Source organism: Tympanuchus pallidicinctus, unplaced genomic scaffold (genome assembly GCF_026119805.1).
Source record: "Tympanuchus pallidicinctus isolate F22 unplaced genomic scaffold, pur_lepc_1.0 scaffold11, whole genome shotgun sequence".
NCBI lineage: Eukaryota > Metazoa > Chordata > Aves > Galliformes > Phasianidae > Tympanuchus > Tympanuchus pallidicinctus.
In genome coordinates this window covers 1,003,624-1,023,486 of record NW_026294627.1, presented here as the reverse complement: position 1 = coordinate 1,023,486, position 19,863 = coordinate 1,003,624, and the positions used below count along the sequence as shown (strand labels likewise).

Here is a 19,863-nt window from a genome sequence, read left to right as displayed (position 1 = left end):
TCCCATCACTGGGCACCAGTGAGAAGAGTCTGACTTGGTCTTTTTCATTCCCTACCATCCCTATGCACATTCATAGAATCCAATAGCATCACCTCAAGTCCAACCACCAACCTCTGCCTATGGACCACATCCCTCAGTGTAACATCCACCCTTTTCTTGAACACCTCCAGTGATGGTAACTCCACCACTTCCCTGGGCACCCTTTGCCAATGCATTACCACTCTTTCCAAGAAGAAAGTTTTCCTAATATTCACACTATTGGAGTCCCTTTGAGCCTTGTTTGCTCAAGGATGAAGAGTCTCACACATTTTGACCTCCTCTGTTGTGCCACATGCTCCAGACTTTTCAAAATATTAAGGAAGAAAGGAAGAAAGGAAGAAAGGAAGAAAGGAAGAAAGGAAGAAAGGAAGAAAGGAAGAAAGGAAGAAAGGAAGAAAGGAAGAAAGGAAGAAAGGAAGAAAGGAAGAAAGGAAGAAAGGAAGAAAGGAAGAAAGGAAGAAAGGAAGAAAGGAAGAAAGGAAGAAAGGAAGAAAGGAAGAAAGGAAGAAAGGAAGAAAGGAATCTGCTCCTCCTGGAGACAGGTTGAATGAGAAGGGCCTGGAGTTTGTATGTGCAGGGGAAGGAGGGAAGCAAGAATGCTCTTATTGCGGGAGGTCACAACCTTGGTTTCATTCCATTCATTCAACAGGGCCAGTTGGACAAACATTGAATCACCCTCCCAGCACCGTGACCCTGAAAGGAAAGGGCAGCACACAACCACACACATCCACACACTCTGGGGCTTTCTGGGTTCAAACACTGGACATTTCAGCTAGCTCAACCCACACGCTCTCTTCAGCAAATGCCTAGTTTCTGCTCTTCATCTCATAGCAGATGGCTCCTGGGTCACAACTGCTCTTCATCTGGATATGGGTGCTGGACAACAGGGAATGTGGAAGGGACAACCTAAAGCTATGGCTGCAGGAGATATAGTTTTGATGCACTGCTCTTGACTCCACCTCATCCATTTTTACCCCTCTTGGCTGAGCTTTTTTCAGTGGTGGTATGGGCTTGCAAGGCTGAGTGCTTGCACTGCCTTTAAATTAAATTCTTCATAACTACAACAATGGACAAGGGAAGAGCCACTGGTGTCATCTCTCTAGACTTCAGAAAGGCCTTTCACGTGGTCCCTCACAACATCCTTCTATCCAAATTGGAAAGATATGGATTTGATGGGTTGGCTGTTTGATGGATGAGAAACTGGTTGTGAGATCGCTCCTAGAGAGTGGTGATCAATGGCTCAAGGTCCAGATGGAGACTGGTGATAAGAGGCATCCCTCAGAGGTCAGTACTGGGATAAATGTTGTTTAGCATCTCCATCAGTGACGTAAACAGTGGGATCGAGTGCCCCCTCAGCAGTTTGCAGATGATACCAAGCTGTGTGGTGCAGTCAACCAGATGGCCTTTAAAGGTCCCTTCCAACTCACATGGTTCTATGATTCTATGATAAGAAGAACTTGGCTTGGAGCATCCCTAGGGAACCTAGGCAGTGTTAGAGCTATTTACCCTCCCTAAAATGGGCTGCTGAAATGGCCACTGAACTGCAGGTAATTAACTATGACTTGGAGAAAGCAGGTGCAGATGGTCCCATGGAAAGATATAGCCTGATAACAAAGGGAGGGGCAAAGTGATTCAAATTTCTTGTGATTCATATCCTGCTTTCTATATTCTTCCTCCTGCAATGGGTGTAGGGTAGAGGTGGACAGCAGTGACAGCGGATGGAGAGGGCTTTGAGGGCCCTGCTGATGAAAGGCTGATGGCAGAGATAGCAGCACTGGCTTATAGGAGTCCAGAATGGGTCTGTGCCAGTTTGCTTCCTATGAGCTTGGATTACTGAAATCCATTAGGAAAAAGAAGACCTGATCATTGCATTTATCTTGTACTTGATGGTTTAATGTTTCCTCCCACCAAAAAGCATGTGGGCTTTCCCTCTTCTCTCACCTTTAGCACTATTTCCCTCAACAGGTACATTTTCCTTCCAGATGCAATTAAACAAGAAAATATCATCCTTGTCTCCAGCTGGTCCAATTCCACATAGGGCAGCAGGGAGCAAATCACCTTCTAATTGGCTTTATAATTGGCAACTGTCTTATCATAAATGTTCCCCGGTGCAGATTTCTAAGCTTTAGATATGCTGGGGGTCTGGATCATGTCAACGCTGCTGCAGAGAGGGAAAAAAGCTAAGAGGGATAATAACCATGTGAGACGCAACATCTGCTGCATGCCAGGATCAGTTTTAGCTAACAAGATCTTGCAAGGAGCAGACCAGCTTAATTGCATTGCAGAGCTGGGGCGCAGGAGACCGGCTCTTTCAGGAACAGTGCTTTCACTCAGACTTGCAATATCAGCAAGATAATCTATTAGCTGCACTTCCCCCTTCCTGAGTGACAGGGAACTGAACGGACCTCATGCTGTGAATGTTCAAGCAGAGCAAACAGTGGTGGCACAGGTGGCACAAAGGTCCCTGTGCTGCTGGTATCTCCACTGGGATGTGATTTCATAAACAGCAGTTAGAGAGTTTGCACCTGAGTGACACAAGGAAGAGGAACGGGGTGGGTTTGGGAACCCATAGGTCTGTGTTTTCATGGGGATTAATGTTTCCCCAGTGGTTCAGCTTCACATGTACCATATGGTAGGTTGTGTTGGAAATACCTGCATCCTGTAAAACTGCTTTGGGGGGTTTTGTATTGCTTCAGCCAGGCATCCCTAATGCTAACCCACCTGACGTACCTCACCCTGTATGTATTTGCATCTGTTATCAGCTCCCACCACACAAAGGGAGTGGGATACTCCACCCACAGTGAGCAGGACTTGTAAAAAGAAGCATCACAAAAATACACTCCCACCAACATCATGACTCTGTTTGTGTACCTCTGTACCACACCGCAGCGTTTGTTTTGGCACCAGAAATGGCGTGGGTAGTTTCAAACTAGATCCAAAGGTCAATTTGCAGGCTTAGCCCTGATGTTTGCTTTTCCCAGTATCCGAAATACAAACGCAAAGAGATCTCTGTTGAAGCAACCAGACAGGGAGAGATGCAACACACTGCAGGAGCACTGCACCATCCCAGGAGCAGATGAGGTAGAGAATTAAAGAGTAATTATAGCTGGAAAAGACCTCTAAGACTGTCAAGTCCAACCCATGCCCATCATGCCCACTAACCATGACTCTCAGTGCCACATCTCCATGGTTCTTGAACACCTCCAGGGACGGTGACACCACCACCACCTCCCTGGCAGCCTGTGCCAACGCATTACCACCCACTCAGAGGATAAACTTTTCCTAATATCCAACCTGAACCTCCTCTACTGCAGTTTAAGGCCATTCCCTCTCATCTTATCGTTGCTACCTGGGATCAGAGGCCAACCCCACCTCACCACAACCTCGTCTCAGAGAGTTGCAGAGGGCAATAAGGTTTCCCCTGAGCCTCCTCTTCTCCAGACTAAACAATCCCAGAGCCCAGAAGGAAGTACAGAATGGGAAGGAGGCTGAAACAAGTGTGGAATCCTCTGATTTGCTGTTCCCAGTGCTCCCACCCTTACTTCATAGTGATGTGCTCTTGGAAAGCCTCATCATTACTCAGCCCAGGGCTTCTTTGGTCTCCACCCAGCCAAGATCAAAGCAAAGGACATGATATCCCCACTTTCAGCATTTCCATGCTTGCAGACACTATCTAACAGTGAATTGGTTCGGTGTACCTGATAGTAGATCAGATCTGCAGATTTCAGCTCCCAAGCAGGAAGGTCTCCAGGCACCTACTGATAAACCAGGGAGTGGGATGTACAGAGCAGTGAGATGATATCTGTTCTCAGTAACCCTGGCCAGAGGCAGAAACCTTGGTCCCTATTGGTTCCAAGTGCCAGAGTAGTCCAGCCACCACACAGGCCACCATTCCAAGTGGAAAAATGCCACTTGGCTTCTTCACGCACCTGAGTCAGCCTGACCTTTACACATGCACACAACCATGGCACTGGGAAGCAAGAGATATGATGCTGAGCAGACCCAACAGCTTTCAGGGATGGCTCCACCTGGATCTCCTTCCCTCTAGGGGTAGGCATGAGCTCAAGGGAGTTACACCAGAAATGAGGAGGAGAAACAAAGTCCCCTTTCTGCTTTAATTTTCACACCCCAAGGACACGTCCTTCTGATTCAACACAATGCTACTGCCCAACTTCTCCCCATTTCCCCCATAGTCCATCACACCCTTCAGCTTTCCTACAGACCTCCATTAGGACAGCACTAAGATCAGCACTAAAGGTCAGGAAAAGCCCTGGCTTAGCAACATCTTGGGTTTAAAATCCATCCACACTCCAGAGCTCATCTCCTCATCGTGGCACGCTGCTCCCTTCTGTTACACCAGTACATGCTGTGGGGTCAAACCTCAGCCAGCCTTGAAACCATGTGCAGACCAACCCATGGATGGGGAGCTTCTCAGTCATGTTGGCACAAATGAACCATGAACCAGATGGATGAGCACGAGTGATGGGGATGGCCACAGCAAGCATCTTTTTGAGCCTTTGGTTCCCATCGGGAACATAGAGATGGGAAGAGAAGACCCTTTTCATGCAATCTTTGCTGTGAGAAATCATATAATTTTGGGAAGAATAGTTCAAAAACACCCACTTGTTCCACAGCTATTGTGAATCTCGGAGTGAGCTGGTGAATCTATGAGCTCAGCTGCACAGTTTCTGCTTCCAAGGGCCATCATTTGGGTTTGGCACACGTGCCTGCCCAACACCGCCCTGCCTGAATCCTAATTCCTGTGTTGCACTGAAAGTCAATCTTCTAAAACACAATTTAGAAACCCAAATCACGCCTTTTATTATTATTAACTATCTTAAGAGTCAAGAAATGGAAAAAGAGAGCACAAAGCTGCAAAGGAAAATTATCTCCACCCTCTGCAATGCAGGTCAAATCATCTTAGATAGTTTCCAGCAGGGATACTTCTCACATCTGCTTAAGCAACACTATACCAGGGCGAGGATCTGCCCCTAAGTTTGCGGTTGTACTGTATTTATAACACAGCAGCACCTTGATTCAAGACCAGCACTTGACCCCACCACAGGCCCAATTAATCCCCGTTTGTGCATTGGTGACGAAGAGGTTATCATGAGTTTAAGCTATTTAAAGAAGTGACTTCCAGCCCACACCTATTCTGGTTATTCATACTCTGGGCGTAGCTTTGCAAACACAGAAACACAGAAACACACTTTATGAGAAAGCCAACATCTAGAAATGTGGACACATGAGCTTCTGTAACATGAGATGGGAGATGGAACATGGATGGGAGAAAATCATTCAAAAATTCAAGCAACAAGAAAAGGTGCATTCCTACTGCTGGGAAGAGAAGGCAGCAGAGAGGAGTTTGTCAGCAGTGTGTGCTCAAATCACACCATAAGCATCCAGCATTGTCTGGTGCTGGCTGGACCCTCCAAGGGGAATTTCACCAAACAGAACGAAATCCATATTTAATAACCAAAGTGACCCAACAGGGATCTTCCTGAAGCAGTCTCAGGTCATGGAGCTAGAAGTATTCACAGAGCTGCTAAACCCAAGCAAGTTTCATCTCTCCTCAACAGCATCCTTGTTTCCTATGGTGATTTCTTCCATGCAGCATTCCCAGACAAGACTTTGAAGCCTTTAATGCATGCCCAGTTTACTGCCAGTTTAGTGAGAGATGCAATGATGTACGTACATCATCCATAGCTCCAAGATGGGAAGATGCACAAGCCCTCCCAGGGATAGGTGAGTCTCCATACAAACTCACAACATGGTTTGCATATTGTGTATACATGGTTAGACTTCTAGCTGGTTTCTCCCATTATGAAGCACTCTATTTACATGTTCCATGATTATTTCTTACATAACTCCAGTGGTGGTATTTGCACCAGGACACACTCAAGCTTCAAGCATCCCAGAAACACTGCTTATTAAGATAGTTTGTTCACCCTTCTCTTCTTGAAGGGGAACTAGGAGGAATGCATCACCAAATGGTGGTTTCTTACTAAAGATCCAGAAGATACTGGTTGCTTTGCTTGGTCACCCCTTCCAAGCTGCAGCCTCTTGTGCTGGTCAACAATGCTGGACCAGCTGTCATTCCAAGGTGTGATGCTTCATCTCTGTTTTCTTCTTGTGATGTCTGTGTGAGTCTCCACCAGCCTCAAAGGGAGGAGAAATGGCAAGCTTCCTCTGCCCCAAAGAGATGGCTGAAGCCCTAATCCCTTTTAGGGCACCTGGAAAGCCAAGGACAAGACGGGAGGAAGTCAGAGCCCATTTCTATACAGAAGGATAGTCCAAAAAGGGACCCATTGGTGGATTTTGAGAGATGAGCATCCAGGTGAGGGTGTGAACAGGTCAGCATCTCACATAGCTTGGCACCCTGCTTGGAGCTGGTGAGTTCAGCTATCTGTGCTCTGCTTTAGGTCACTAAAGCCTGCATAAACACTGCAGCCACTGTACTTCCTCAATGATGCTTGTCATCCCCTCCCACTGTCTGTGCTAAATTATGTATATCAGAGGAGAAACAGTACCATTCCACTTACTGTCGAATTACGTTGGGGTTTTATTTTAAAAAGGGACAACTTGGGGAATTTAATACCCCATACAACTCAATCAGACAGAGTCAGTCCCTTGGCAGCAAGGAAAGGACAAGCCCTTGCCCTGGGGCATTGACAAAGACGGATGCTGGCTGCATTTTTTCACCCCTGGTCAACTCGTTGATGCTTTTGAATCTGACTGGAGCCCAGGGCATGCTGAGCAAGGCAAGATGGAAAGCTGATGGAGAGAGGGTTCATACCCGCTTCCCTACAGTCATAGGCATCCCTCTGCTCAGGGTAATCATAAATCTACCACATATTTAAAGGAGAAAGAAATGGAGAAGCAGCGTTTCCCCAGTGCACACAAGATATGAGCGGTGCATGCTTAAGCCTTGCCAATTCTTACACACATACAAATTCAAATCCACAGGTGAGGACTGGTCCTTAGAACAAGTGATCCGGAGCTGTGGTTTATTTTCCCCTCCTGGAAATGCTTTAAATAAAACTGGCTGGTGCTTAGAGGAAGTGGCTCTAGTTTAATTCAATGGGAAGTTAATTCAAGGAAATCCCGTGACCACTTGTGCAGAAATTCAGCCGATGCATTGACTGCAGTTCCTTCTGGCTTTAGACTCAGCAGACCAAGGAAATGGCTCCTCTGCTCCAGCTGCAGGGTTCCATCCTCCACCCATGCTTCCTCTTATTTGCTTCTTTCTTTAACCACTTATCACAGCAACTGATGTCAGCCCTCAGTTTTACCATGCCTAGTGTTTCATTTTCCTTCTTCAAGAGGCAGCACCATGCCTAACCAAGCTCCTTTGCAAGGGCTTTGGTGCCAGCAGAACCCAGAGACGGAGTCCCATGAAATCCCATTTTCTCCCAAGACTAAAAAATCAAAGCTGCATTGCTCATCTTGGTCTTCAGGAGCTCATGTGGGTCAGGTTGGATATTAGGAACAATTTCTTCTTGGAAAGAGTGGTGAGGCATTGGCACAGGCTGCCCAGGGAGGTGGTGGGGTCCCTGTCCCTGGAGGTGCTCAAGAACCATGGAGACGTGGCACTGAGGGATGTGGTCAGTGGGCATGGTGGGGGTGGTCTTAGAGATCTCACCAGCAGTGCTTGCACAGAGATTAAAGGCTTGGCTTCACCCAGAGCACAAGCAGCCCTGTATCTGCCCCACGCCCTAACCCTCCTGAACCCTACAGCCCAATCTGCAAAGGTTTTACACCATTCCCTTCCACTTTCCTCAGAGAGGGCAGCAGATGCCCTTGGCTCCTTTCTGTGATACTCTCTGCTCCCACTGTCCTCCATTACAGACTCAGCTACGATAATTTCTAGACATAGACACATGGCTGCATTAAAATGTAAGCCATAAATCTGATCTGCTGATTTTAGCACTGGTTTTGCATTTTTGGCTGTGTCCTTCTGAGGCTGAAGACGGAGTAGACTCCCTGGCTGCTTTCTTATTGAATACTGCCCATGCCAGGCAGCTTAGTCTGATGCTAAGAGGCAAAACATATGTGCGTCACCACGGGGCCACAACCCTGGAAGGATCTGGTGAAATCTGCTGGGACAGATCCAGGGTCAGCATCCAGCTCAGTGAGAACTGAGAGCTCTTGAAACAATCATAAATAATAACAAAAATTATCTCATCCTTCCTGGACTGGGAATAGGTAAACAGTGCTGACTTAAGGCTTAAAAACAAGATAAACTCAGAAACTGCATTGCGAGGTGATCAATCCCCTTACTGGCAAGGAGCAACCAAATTGGCAGCCAGCTCCAGGCTTCAGAGAGCACAGCAGATAAATGAACAGGTGAGCAGCTCATAAATTCCTAAGTGCAGAAATGCAAAAGTCTGGAAGGACTCTGACTCTGTAATGGATAGCAGGGAGGCTGCAGACTCCCATTTAAAGGAGATGGTTCATCCATTGGTAATGCTATTCACAGGCATCCCTAGCCTCCTATGGGCAGGACCATAAAGCTGCCCAGGGAGGTGGTGGAACCACTGACTCTGGAGGTGTTTAAGAGAAGGGTAGATGGTGCACCGAGTGACATGGCTTAGAGATTTGGCACCCCAAGTTCTAAGAGCTCTAAGAGTAAAGCTCCACAAGATTTTAGCCTCTGGATCCCCACTATCATCACCCTTGTGCTTTTGCCAGCTTCCCAGCCTGTGTTGTACGCTGGGGAAAAGACCTTTTAATGCAGAAAGTTGCGGGCAGGCAAGAGCCGGTCCTGCTTTTAGTGAATTAGTTCATTGACTCCTTTTTCATTCCAAGAAAACCCCGCAGGGATGGATTGTATAACCCTCACTCAGCAAGGGAAAGGAGATAAGTGCTTCATCATGCAAGGAAAAAGGGATTGGAGAGATACTCTCCTCTCCTGCAGTGCCCCCTCCTCATCCAAAGACACTGAATTCAGGAGAAAATGGAAATAGGACAAAATCCCTATGGACAAGTCAGTCTAGATATATGTCAGAGAAGTGGCTGCTGAAAAATGGTATTCCCCAGTTCTTAAAACAAAATAGCTATTGTATGGCTGGAAACAAAAAATATAAGTAAAAAGGGCTGTGAAAGAAAGCATCTCTCCTCAGTGCCAAAGCAGGGTTGAAAATGCCCCAATCCTCCAGCTGGAAGACCTCCTCCTGCCCACAGCCCTTCTTAAAATGTCTGGCCTTTCTTTTTCCAAAGAAAACTACGCCAGCTCACAGCTTCTCCCTTCCAAACATCTTTCATAGAATCACAGAATCACAAGATTGGAAAGGACCTACAAAATCATCCGACCGTCCTCCCACTAACTTTGCACACCACAAGCCACTAAACCATATCTCATAGCTCCTCATCCAGACTTTCACCCAGATAGCATTGCCATTTAGCAAGAACCTATCTTTGCACTGTTCAATCAGGGTCAAACTCCCTCGAGAATTCCTGTAGAGAGAATTTGGTGCTTGAGAGCAAACTACAAAGAGCTAAAAAAAAATATCCTGATAACAGGGATGGAGAGCAGGACCCTTCCCCTGAAGACAGGATGGTGTAGGCTTCATCCAGGACAGTTCCTATAGTTGTTGCAACCCGTAGGCTTGAGCTCACAGTGCAAAGGTGCAGCAGCACCATGACTATTCATGATCTAAGTCTTCCATCTGGTCTAATTTACTTCCCATTGGGCATAGTGATGACTTGGTGACCAGCCAGAAAGTCTCAGCAGCAGACAGAATGAGTCCAGGTCCTGAGCCAACAACTGGTCCTCTTTGAAACAGGGAGAAAAGACACCCTTGCTAAGGCCAGGAGGAACTAATGAGCCTAATTTAACCCCATATCAATCTCATGGCATCTCCAGTAGCAGTCTGTACACAAGAGCTGTGTTTTGAGTCAGTGATTTTAGGAGTGGTGAGCTGTTTTCCAGCAGGGTAGACAAGCCTCTTCCTCTCCAGACCATGAATGGTGTTCCCAAGGAATGGGATGGGATAGGATAGGGGAATTGAATGGAGTGGAATAGAGTAGAGTAGCTCAGTTGGAAGGGATCTTCACAGATCATCAAGTTCAACTGCCTGACCACTTCACAACTAACCAAAAAGTTGGGCTTTAACCAATTGCCTCCTGAATATAAACAAGCATGGGGCATCAGCCACCATTCTGGAAGCCTGTTCCAGTATCTGATCACACTTACAGTAAGGAAATATTTCCTGACATCCAGTCTGATCCTCCCCTGGCACAGCTTCATGCTGTTCCCTTATACTCTGTCATCCAGATCACTGATACAAACACTGAACAGGACGGGTCCTAGAACTGAGCCCTGAGGACCACCATTAGGAAGTGGCTACCAGCCAGATGTCACCCTGCTGACTATGATCCTTTGAGCTCAACCATTGAATTAGTTCATCATCCAGTGTACTGTGACCTCATTTATTGCACAGTTGGACAATTTGTCCAGAAGGATGTTGCAAAAGTCTAAATAAAATCCAGAAAAATTACATCCATTGCTTTCCTTATTTCAGCCCTAATTTCTGTCTCCCAGCCTGTATGTCTGCCAGCCTCTTCCCAGTACCATCTCTCCTCATTTATCCAGCCCCTAAAATCCTGGATTATCTCACCTAATGCACAGACTATTTCTTCTTCACACTGCTGTTTCTTTGCTGCACCACAGCATCTGTATCTCCAATGGAACCTGCAAAACTCAGAGTTTGAGGATCAAGCACCATGTGCCCCATTACACAGATCTCTTTTGCCTTCATACAGCAGCAGACAGAGGGAGAAGGAGCTTCAAGCACTCAGCCCAAAACACCAAGTTTAATCCCTGATGCAAACGCCAAGCTTTGCTGCCAGAAAGAACCCCTAATGCTGGCCAAGCCAGCTCCAGAATTTGATTTGGCTCAGCAACAAAACAGTCTCATTTTTGAATGGCTACACAAAACAACAGCTCTTCAAGACCCACTTCCTGGTATGGCTTCCCTCTCTCTGACACACTCCAGCAATTAGCTTTCTGGCTCAGCTGTGCTGGAAGATGAAGTCATCCAGAGAGCAGCCACCAGAGCTAAAGCCCAGCATGAGGGCTTGTCCAGCTGCTACATCTGCAAAAAGCTGGCTTCCAAAGGAGATCTGGAGGCCAGGAGAGCAGGGAGGGTGGGAAGATACTCTGGGAAAAAACAAGGCTGAGACCATTACAGAAAACACTGCAGCACCAGATGTGGGAGGTTATCTCAAGTTGCCCAAGTTGGGTTATTCACCAACTGCTCCAGGAAGGCCTTCCCTTCTCCCATCAAACAAGAGGGAGAGTGGTGCAGAGATTGTTTTTTTTGGCCACTGCAGGTTCTGGGTGTAAGTGGAGGAGTAGAAAGGATGAAGCAGTTCCAGTTGAGGCACTGAAACAAGTTGCCCAGAAATGTGTGTGTGTCCCATCCCTGGAAACACCCAGGGTCAGGCTGGATGGGCTCTGAGCACCTGATGGATCTGTGGGTGTTCCTCTTCACTGCAGGGGAGTTGGACCAGATGGCCTTTAAGGGTCCCTTCCAACTCAAAAGATTCTATGCTTCTAGGTATGGGAAGGGAATGAAGGTACTTGCACACACAAAGAATGGGAATGAGACCCTGCCAGAGCTAATTCCCACCACCCCAGTGAGCTCAGTGCAGTTACTTCTCACACACCAGTGAAAAGCTTAGCTCCTACATACCACTTCCCCACACAGATGGTAAGCAACACCCTTTCTGTGAAAGCAAACAGCTGTTGTAACATCCAACACTTCTTATTTCCACTCTCCACCCACCCTGTTTCCACAGCAGAGCCCAGGGCATGGTGTACTCTTGAGCCTTATCACTCAGCCTGAGCTGAAACTCTCCCAAACAAATCATGGCCATGGCCCTGAGAGATAGCAGAGGTGCGTGCACAGCATCCCCTGCCTGCAGAGAGCGTCCCAAGGTCTTGTGGACTGCATTTCTGGGTCAGGAAGCCCTCAAAGGAGTGCTTGCTGAGAGCTGGGAGTGTCACTTTGCATGTTTTCTAAATGGGGATTGATGATGGTTGAGCTTGATGATTTTAGTGGCCGTTTCCAACCTTAATGATTGCAATGTAAGGAAAGGGTTGCTGACAGTCACAGAAAAAAAGATGTTGGCGGGACAAAGGGAACAAAATGTGCACACAGTACTTTGCACAAACATCAAGGAAGAGCCCAGGACAGAGCAGAAGGAATCACACAGAGAGAAATGAGATCTCCTTCTTCAAGGGCCTGCCGGGATGCTGGGCTCAGCCGCACAAAAGGAGCCTGTTCAGCACCAACCCTCCCATCACACAGAGCCCTTTTATTCACCCCACGGACTGCCCTGGAGCTCTCTCTTCTCCAGGCTGCACAGCCCCAGCTCTCTCAGCCTGTCCTCATTGGAGAGGATGGTTCCATCCTTTGGATCACTTTTGTGGCCCTGCTCTGTATGCACTCCAACAACTCCATGTCTCTGGTCATGGTTGCAGATTGGACCCAGCACCTCTACACTCAGCCCTCAAAGCCCACCTCTTCAAAACCCCCCAAACACCTCACCTGCTCATAGATTATTTTCTTTTTCATTTGCAAATGCATAAGCAAGGAAATACAGCTATCTCTTTGCTCTACTAGATCCACCAGAATATGATCCAGCAATCAGGTTGCAAAGCATCTCCCTGACTTATGCACAAAGAAACAGAGTCATGGAGAAACTCCCAGTGGGCTCCTGGGCCCACTCCTCAGTGCAGCAGGTCTCCTTATATTCACAGAGGTTCATGCTGCTGATAAACCTTTCCAGAGAGAGGATAGCTTGTCTGGGACTTAGTGTTGCAGTTGGTAAAGCACTGGGCATTTTGGGGTTTCCTGAGCGATGGGGTGGTGGAAAGCAGCATTAAGAGGCAAGGGAATGGGCACACTTACTTTTGGCCTCTTCCACTGAATGCCCTGGATCCTTGACTTGTAGAAGAGTGAGTCATCGTTGGCGGGGAAAAGAGGGTCCTCAAAGAGCTGCTTTTTCCTCAGGCATTCCTTCTTCAGGGCAGCGTAGCGCTGGTTCTCATAGGGCTTCACTGAGGAAAACATCCTTTCCTACCGACTCTGGGGGGACAGAAAAAGCAGGAGTGAGATGGGTAGGGTATGGCTATGGATACCCCACCCTCCTCTGCTACACCTGGACCCAAAAGTCACGGCTAGAAGACATGGAGACCAAAAAGGCATGGCTGGAGGACACCCCCTGGCTTCTGCCCAAGCCTTCCCCCAGTTTTGACTGGTCTGAGTTACTGCACACTTTTTGGGTCCTTTAGAGCACCTGTGGCTCCCTCTCCTATAAGGATTAAGCCATACCACAAGGTATCAGCACGCTCCAGTTTAAACAGGCAGGAAAAAGCCTGTATCTGAATGAGGAGATGGGTGATTCCTCTAAACTAACTGATTGCCTGGACTCATGTCTCTGAATTCCCCCAGGGTTGGACGAACACCACTCAAACAGGCACAGAAGGAGATGACAGCCTGACTTGCAGTGAATTCATAACCTGTTTGGGGTTTTCCTGAGGAAAACTGAAGCCTGAAGATGCCTCCAGGTTAGCTGTATGTGAGCAGCTTTTATGGTCTACTGCAGAGCAATGGGGCACCCTGGGTGGTGCCTACACAGAGCAGGTTCTCAGCCCACTATCACACAGAGGGAACTTTGTCATGGTTAATATTAAACATTTCAAATCCTGGATGCCCCATTTAAAGCAGGAAACGTTCCTCAGTCGTCTCGAGGTGATGACCATTTATCTGCTCAGAAGGCAGCAATGAGTGCAGGCCATCCCCAGAGGGCCAGGGTTTCGAGAAGCACCTTCTGCTCAAAATTAAACACACACACACACTTCATGGTTTCATCAGAGAAGCCAGTTCATCAGTAGGCTTGATCAGATCTGTTTTTAATTAAAAAAAGACCTCTTGGCAGCAAGCCCTGTGTTTTTAGATTAATTATTCTGTCTTGACAAGCTTCTAGCTTCTACGGTAGAGACATGAATTTAGGAATCCAGCAGACAGCAGAAAACCACTGTCCAGATGATTCTGAGAGAAAGCAGCATCTCGTCAAGGACCCTCATTGCTTGGTCATTGGGTACCAACCCTTTTGCTTTGGTTCTCATCCCTCCATCCCATAAGAAGAATTCTCTCACCTCAGACAGAAGGGAAGGGGGAACCTCCTGCAGTTTTCCACTCTACTAAACCATAGCCCCTCTTCTACAGCTACTTCCCTAAAAGTACCCCAGATTTAAATATTCATGCATCATTTTTCTCTCTCCCCAAAATAGGGCGTCCTGTTGATTCTGTTGATCATTACTGAGCCTGATGGAGTTGCAGGTATCCCTATTTACTTCAGTGGAGTTGATGACATTTAAGGTCCCTTCCAACTCAAACAACTCTATGATTCAGCAGAATATACATCCAGCAGAATATATATCCAGCAAGCTGACCAAACTCACTGATCCCAGCAAGATGTATAAATACTATATCCCTATTGTGGTTAATGAATATCCACAGATATGAGAAGGAAGTTGCAGGAAGAGCTGACTGGGAGCAGAAAATGTGTGAACATCCATAGTCCCAGGGACTGTACAATCACTTATGTGATCATACACCCATGTCAGAGTGGTTTCACTTTCCTCATTGATGAATTAAGTAGATATTGGAGAGACAAATCAGTGCCCTTGCTGAGAGTATCATCCAACCGACTGACCTTCTCTTGCCTGGGTGAGATGAAAACACTTCACTCCTGCAAAGCACAGGTTTTAATTGCTGGCATTTATCAGCTTGATTAGGAGCACAAGTGCTTATCAGCCAAGGCCTGATTGAAGCCAAAATAACCCACTTGTTGTTAGCTCCACAGGTCTCCTTGCTGCTGAGGTCTGGTTGCTAAAGCAGCTTGTGAGGTACTTTGTCACCCACATTTCTCCAACATGCCTTGTGTCTCCCAGCATGGGATAATTATGCAAAAGGGTGATTAGGCCCTTACTTAAATGAGATCTAAATTCCAAGAGAAGCACTGCCCTGGATAGACTTCATAGGACAGTCTGGATGTGGCTCTGGGCAGCCTGGTTTGGTGGTTGGTGGCCCTGCACGCAGCAGGGGGGTTGAAACTAGATGATCATTGTGGTCCTTTACAACCCAGGCCATCCTATGATTCTATAACTGGGGCAATAGGTTGACATATCTTCACTGGGAAACCACTGGTACTGTATGGTCAACAGCCCACTCACCCCAAGTCCTTCCTCTGCAGGCACAGTGTTCAGTGATGATCCTGCAGGACTATGGATTTGGAATTGTATAGTTTCTAATGCTTTATCTAATGATACAAAGGCAGGGGGAGAAGGATTCTGCTATAGCAGATATAAGATGAATTATTCAAAGACACGAAATACGTGTCTTTATAGAGGGGAAAGGATGTATCCATGAGATGCTGTGCAGAAAGAACTTGTGAGAGTTAGGAATAGAGCCTGGAGGGGAGGGGAAGTCTTGTGACTTTTGAAAAGCCATGCTCAAGTTAAGGCAGAAGTTATGGCTTTGATGCAGGAGATGCCAGCCACCACTCCACTGCCTGTCCTGTGGCCAAGGGCTGGCATCTGGGTGCTTATTCATAAGATTACTGCTCTGCAATCACAGCTTGGAGCTGCTTTTTCCAACGACCTTTGCAATGTTTACCTCCTTGTGATGCCCTTGGCAGTGAGCATCCTGATGAGAATGGGTCAAAAGTTCTCCAAGCCAAGCTCATCAGCCTTCCTGTGGCCCAAATCTGCCTGTGGGGGTGACTCCTTGCCTTCTATCCCACACAGGGTGACTGTCACCCTTGGCCAAGAGGATGGAAATGGTTGGTCAGGATGGATGGGGCTCTGGGCAGCCTGGTCTGATGCCTGATTTAGTGGCTGGCAACGCTGCCCATGGAAGGGGGGCTGGAACTTGATGATTTTTGAGGTCCATTCCAACCCAAGCCATTCTATAATTCTATGAAATAGGATTGAGTTGCAAAGAAAAAGCCAAGCTAAAGGAGAAAGGAAAATGCTCAGGACCCTTTTTTTTTTTTCTTTTTTTTTTAAATTGCAAAATAATTGAAAGGGAGGGCTGGGGGAAATGTTTTTGGGGCAGTGTTAAAAATCATTACTCTCTTTAATTTGCAGCATTTCATGCTTACCAGGCTGAACTTCAGATCTGCCACATTAAAATGCTGAAGGACTGCCTGAGCACCCTTTGCCTCCTTGCACAAAGCTAGCATGCTCACGGAGCAAGGAAAGCAGACATCATTAACAAAACCCCACACATGTGTTTGTGCATGGGTAACAAATGAAACCCGTGCTTCCAACCCCTTTGCAGAGCTGAAATGGAACAGAGATCTGAGCCTGACCTCAGTTCAGCCACCAAGCAGTTAAGCAAGAAGCTGTTTGCTGGGGAGGGAGCCAGATGCATGACTCAGGGCTGCTGTGGACTCCCCCTTCCAGCTCCTGCCAGCTGGTTGTGATCCCAGCTCCAAGCACTGAAACGGAATAACTATTGAAAGTGTCTGCACCGGCCAGGACCAAATGTCTGCTGATGTATTCCTTCCTTTCTCAGAAATCACTTCCTTTCCTATCCTTCTAGCTTGCAGGCTTTGCCAGCAAAGGCTCACCGCACTTATCTCAGGGCTGCACACTGGCCAGGGAGCAAAGGGCTCCTTGCTTGGAGATCCTACAGTTTTTATTTGTCTGGAGACATGTCAGACCAAACAATTTGTCCTTACAGGGTGCGATCTACGTTCTCACTGAGCAGGAGACACCCTTGGTATCACACTGCAATGTGGCACAGGTCAAAGAGAAGACGAGGTGGGGACCAGGCACGGCACTCACAAAGCCCCAACCAGGTGCAGTCATGAGGAAAATTTACAACCTACAAACCACAACTCTCAATGGCAGAATATTCAGAGTACTCAGAGCAGACAGACTCTGTTCAAAAATTTTGTTTAACTTGTCTTTTCCAGCCTTCTCATGTGCTTCTTTAGGAAGAGAGGTAATAGCCTTCAGTTGCACTAGGGCAGGTTCAGGTTGGGTATCAGGAAACATTCTCTGAAAAAAGGGGTAACACATTGGGGCAGGCTGTACAGGGAGGTGGTGGGGTCAACCATCCCTGGAGGTGTTCAGAAAACGTGGAGATGTGGCACAGTGGGACGTGGTCAGTGGGCATGGTGGGATGGGTTGGGGTTGGACTTGGGGATCTGGGAGGTCTTCTCCAGCCTTAATGCCTCCATGATTCTGTGGACACTGGGAATTGCTCTTCCAGCTATTGACACAGAAGTCCTGCCCTGCAAGGGAAATGCTGCCAACACAAGAACAGCTTTATGCACTCTTTTTCCACAATCTGGGAAAGAAGCAGCCAAACCACAGATCCCTTTCTGCACAGAACATGAGATAAGTGCTCCACACACATCTCTACAAACAAAAAAACCTCAAGATGCAGGCTATAAAGTGACACTCTCATTTAAGGGCCATTGGAACCAGCAGCACAGTTGGCAGCAGGTTTGAACTGCGTTCCCAAAGCTCTTTCCTATTCCCATGGGTGCATCCACCGTTGATTTGCTTGGACACAAAGTGGCATGGCCTGGAGCCAACAGCACCGCAGAGCATCCTGCGTGCATCAGCAGCATCCACAAGGACTGAGAGGTGAAGCCAGGTTGGTGAATATCCGAAAACAAGACATTATTTCTTCACAAATTGACTGCGGTTAACCAGGGATTTAATTCCTCTGGGAAGCTGTAGGTTCTTCATACCCAGATGTTTGGGAGCAGTTGGATGTTTTTCTAAGTAGCTGCTTTACACAAAGTGCAAATTACCGAGCATTCACAGCAGTCTCTTATCGAAAGAAAACCATCAAAAAACAGAGGACTGAATGCATCTCTCTGGTTTTTACCTTTCTGTTAATGTGACATCCCCAGAACATCACCTGTTCATTGCTTAAGAAATGTGTAGACGTGGCACTTAGGGACGTGGTTGAGTGGGCACGGTGGGGACGGGTTGATGGTTGGACCTGATGATCTTCGAGGTCTTTTCCAATCTTAATGATTCTAATAGACCCAGAGGGTCAGCAGAAGCTTCCTGCGTCACCCCACTCTCCCCTAGTACATGGGACCACGTTACCACCAGGTAAATAACATGGGCAAGAAAACACAAAAGCACAGCTCACAGACTTGCAAGTCAAAAGAGCTCCTAAAGGTGCCTGCATACCAAGTGGGCAAACCAATGGGTTTACATGGAGATGTGGAATTCAGGTTGTACTTGGAGTCAGCACGTCTGGGTATCCCTGGATGCCTGTTTGCAGGGAAACAGGCAGGGTACAAACGTCAGGAGTTCCCTTTTGCTTGGATAACTCACAGGGAGTGCCACCAAGCTGGGAGCTCCTCGTTCCCTGCAGACGTGAGTCACCATTTGCAAACAGGCGACGATGTCACTGCAGGAGAAAAGGGCAACACTGCACTGCCCAACACCCTGATAACACTGTCTCAGCAGCAGGATGTAAAAACACATTTCCTGGTGGCTGTCTAGGTTATGAGCAGAGCTCATTCCTCATCTTCTGCTTGCTGAGCTGCTGTGGTCAAGATCTGCCTGACCAGAGCGCTGCACACAACATGGGTTTGTGGGCTGCCAGGGCAAACCTTCTGCTCAGCATTAAGTCCAGGCAGGAGCAGGATGTCTGTCTGAAGGCATCCTGGCACAGAGTAAATCTGGTGGCTCAAATGGAAGAGGCTGGAGAGCTGCAGGACTAACAGGGATGGTTGTGGGGAAAAAAAACAAGAGAAGATGGCACAAGGACAGACCCAAAAGCAGAGGGAGGTTAATATGCCACCAGGCTGCCAGCTTCACATGAGTAATGAAGACAGAAGACGATATTCCCTGCTTGGCATCCAGCTCTTCCCAAACTCTTGGTTGGTGAGAACAGAGAAGTTCTGTTTGGGATACCCCAAAAAGTCAACATGTCCCAAACTTTACCACAGCAGATGCACATCATATTCAGGTTGGATATTAGGAAAAATTTCTTCTCTGACAAAGTAGTAATGCATTGGCACAGGCTGCCCAGGGAGCTGGTGGAGTCACCAACCCTGGAGGTGTTCAACAACCACGGAGATGTGGCACTGAGGGACACGACCAGTGAGCAAGGTGGGGATGGTTGATGGTTGGACTTGATCTTAGCAGTCTTTTCCAACCTTAATGATTGATGATTCCACCAGGTACCTCAACAGGGTTTAAAAACCCTGGATAAATCTCCAGATTAGGGTTTAAAACCCTTGCAGATCGGCAGAGATTGTAGGACAAGAAACGAAAAGTGAACTAATGAGCCCTGCAAATGCCCAACTCCTGGAGATATCCATCACCCTTCTAACCCTCCATGCCCCAGCCCTGTAGCTGTGGCTCTGATTAATGATTACAGCGAGCACTACGTAATGGCTGGTTACAACAAAGAAGGGAAAGGTCACATCCGAGCACACCCATGAATCCTTGGGCTTCCTAGCAAAACCCTACTGACGGCAGATAGCTTCTGCAGGGCTCCACCAGATTTACATAGGGCAGCCCCAAACTGAGATGGGGTAGCTTAGAGAGGTAGGAGGCTGGTCTCATACAGCAAGGTTGTGCTTTCAAACATGCTCTGAATAGAGCAGGGTTTCAGACACTGGAGAAACTGCCTAGGAATAGCAGAGTCATGCACGCAGAATCCATTCACCTCCACCTGTGGTTGTTCATTCACACGGGCCATCCTTAACCCAAGAGGACCCAACTGCCATCACCCCCCATGTGCATGGTGCTGAACACCTGCTTTA

The 19,863-nt window shown here is 47.4% G+C and overlaps 1 protein-coding gene across 2 annotated transcripts in view; it reads right to left on the bottom strand.

Moving 5' to 3' along the window:
- Positions 1–19,863, bottom strand: part of CAPN5 (calpain 5) — a 47,597-nt gene that overhangs the window by 21,403 nt on the left and 6,331 nt on the right. The window contains exon 2 of one of the 2 annotated variants that reach the window (XM_052670895.1): positions 12,957–13,133. In XM_052670895.1, coding sequence (XP_052526855.1) covers positions 12,957–13,118 — 162 coding nt within the window. In that variant the 5' untranslated portion in view covers positions 13,119–13,133. Of the gene's footprint in view, positions 1–12,956; positions 13,134–19,863 lie in introns of those variants that run through there. The other variant, XM_052670896.1, reaches the window with a different exon arrangement.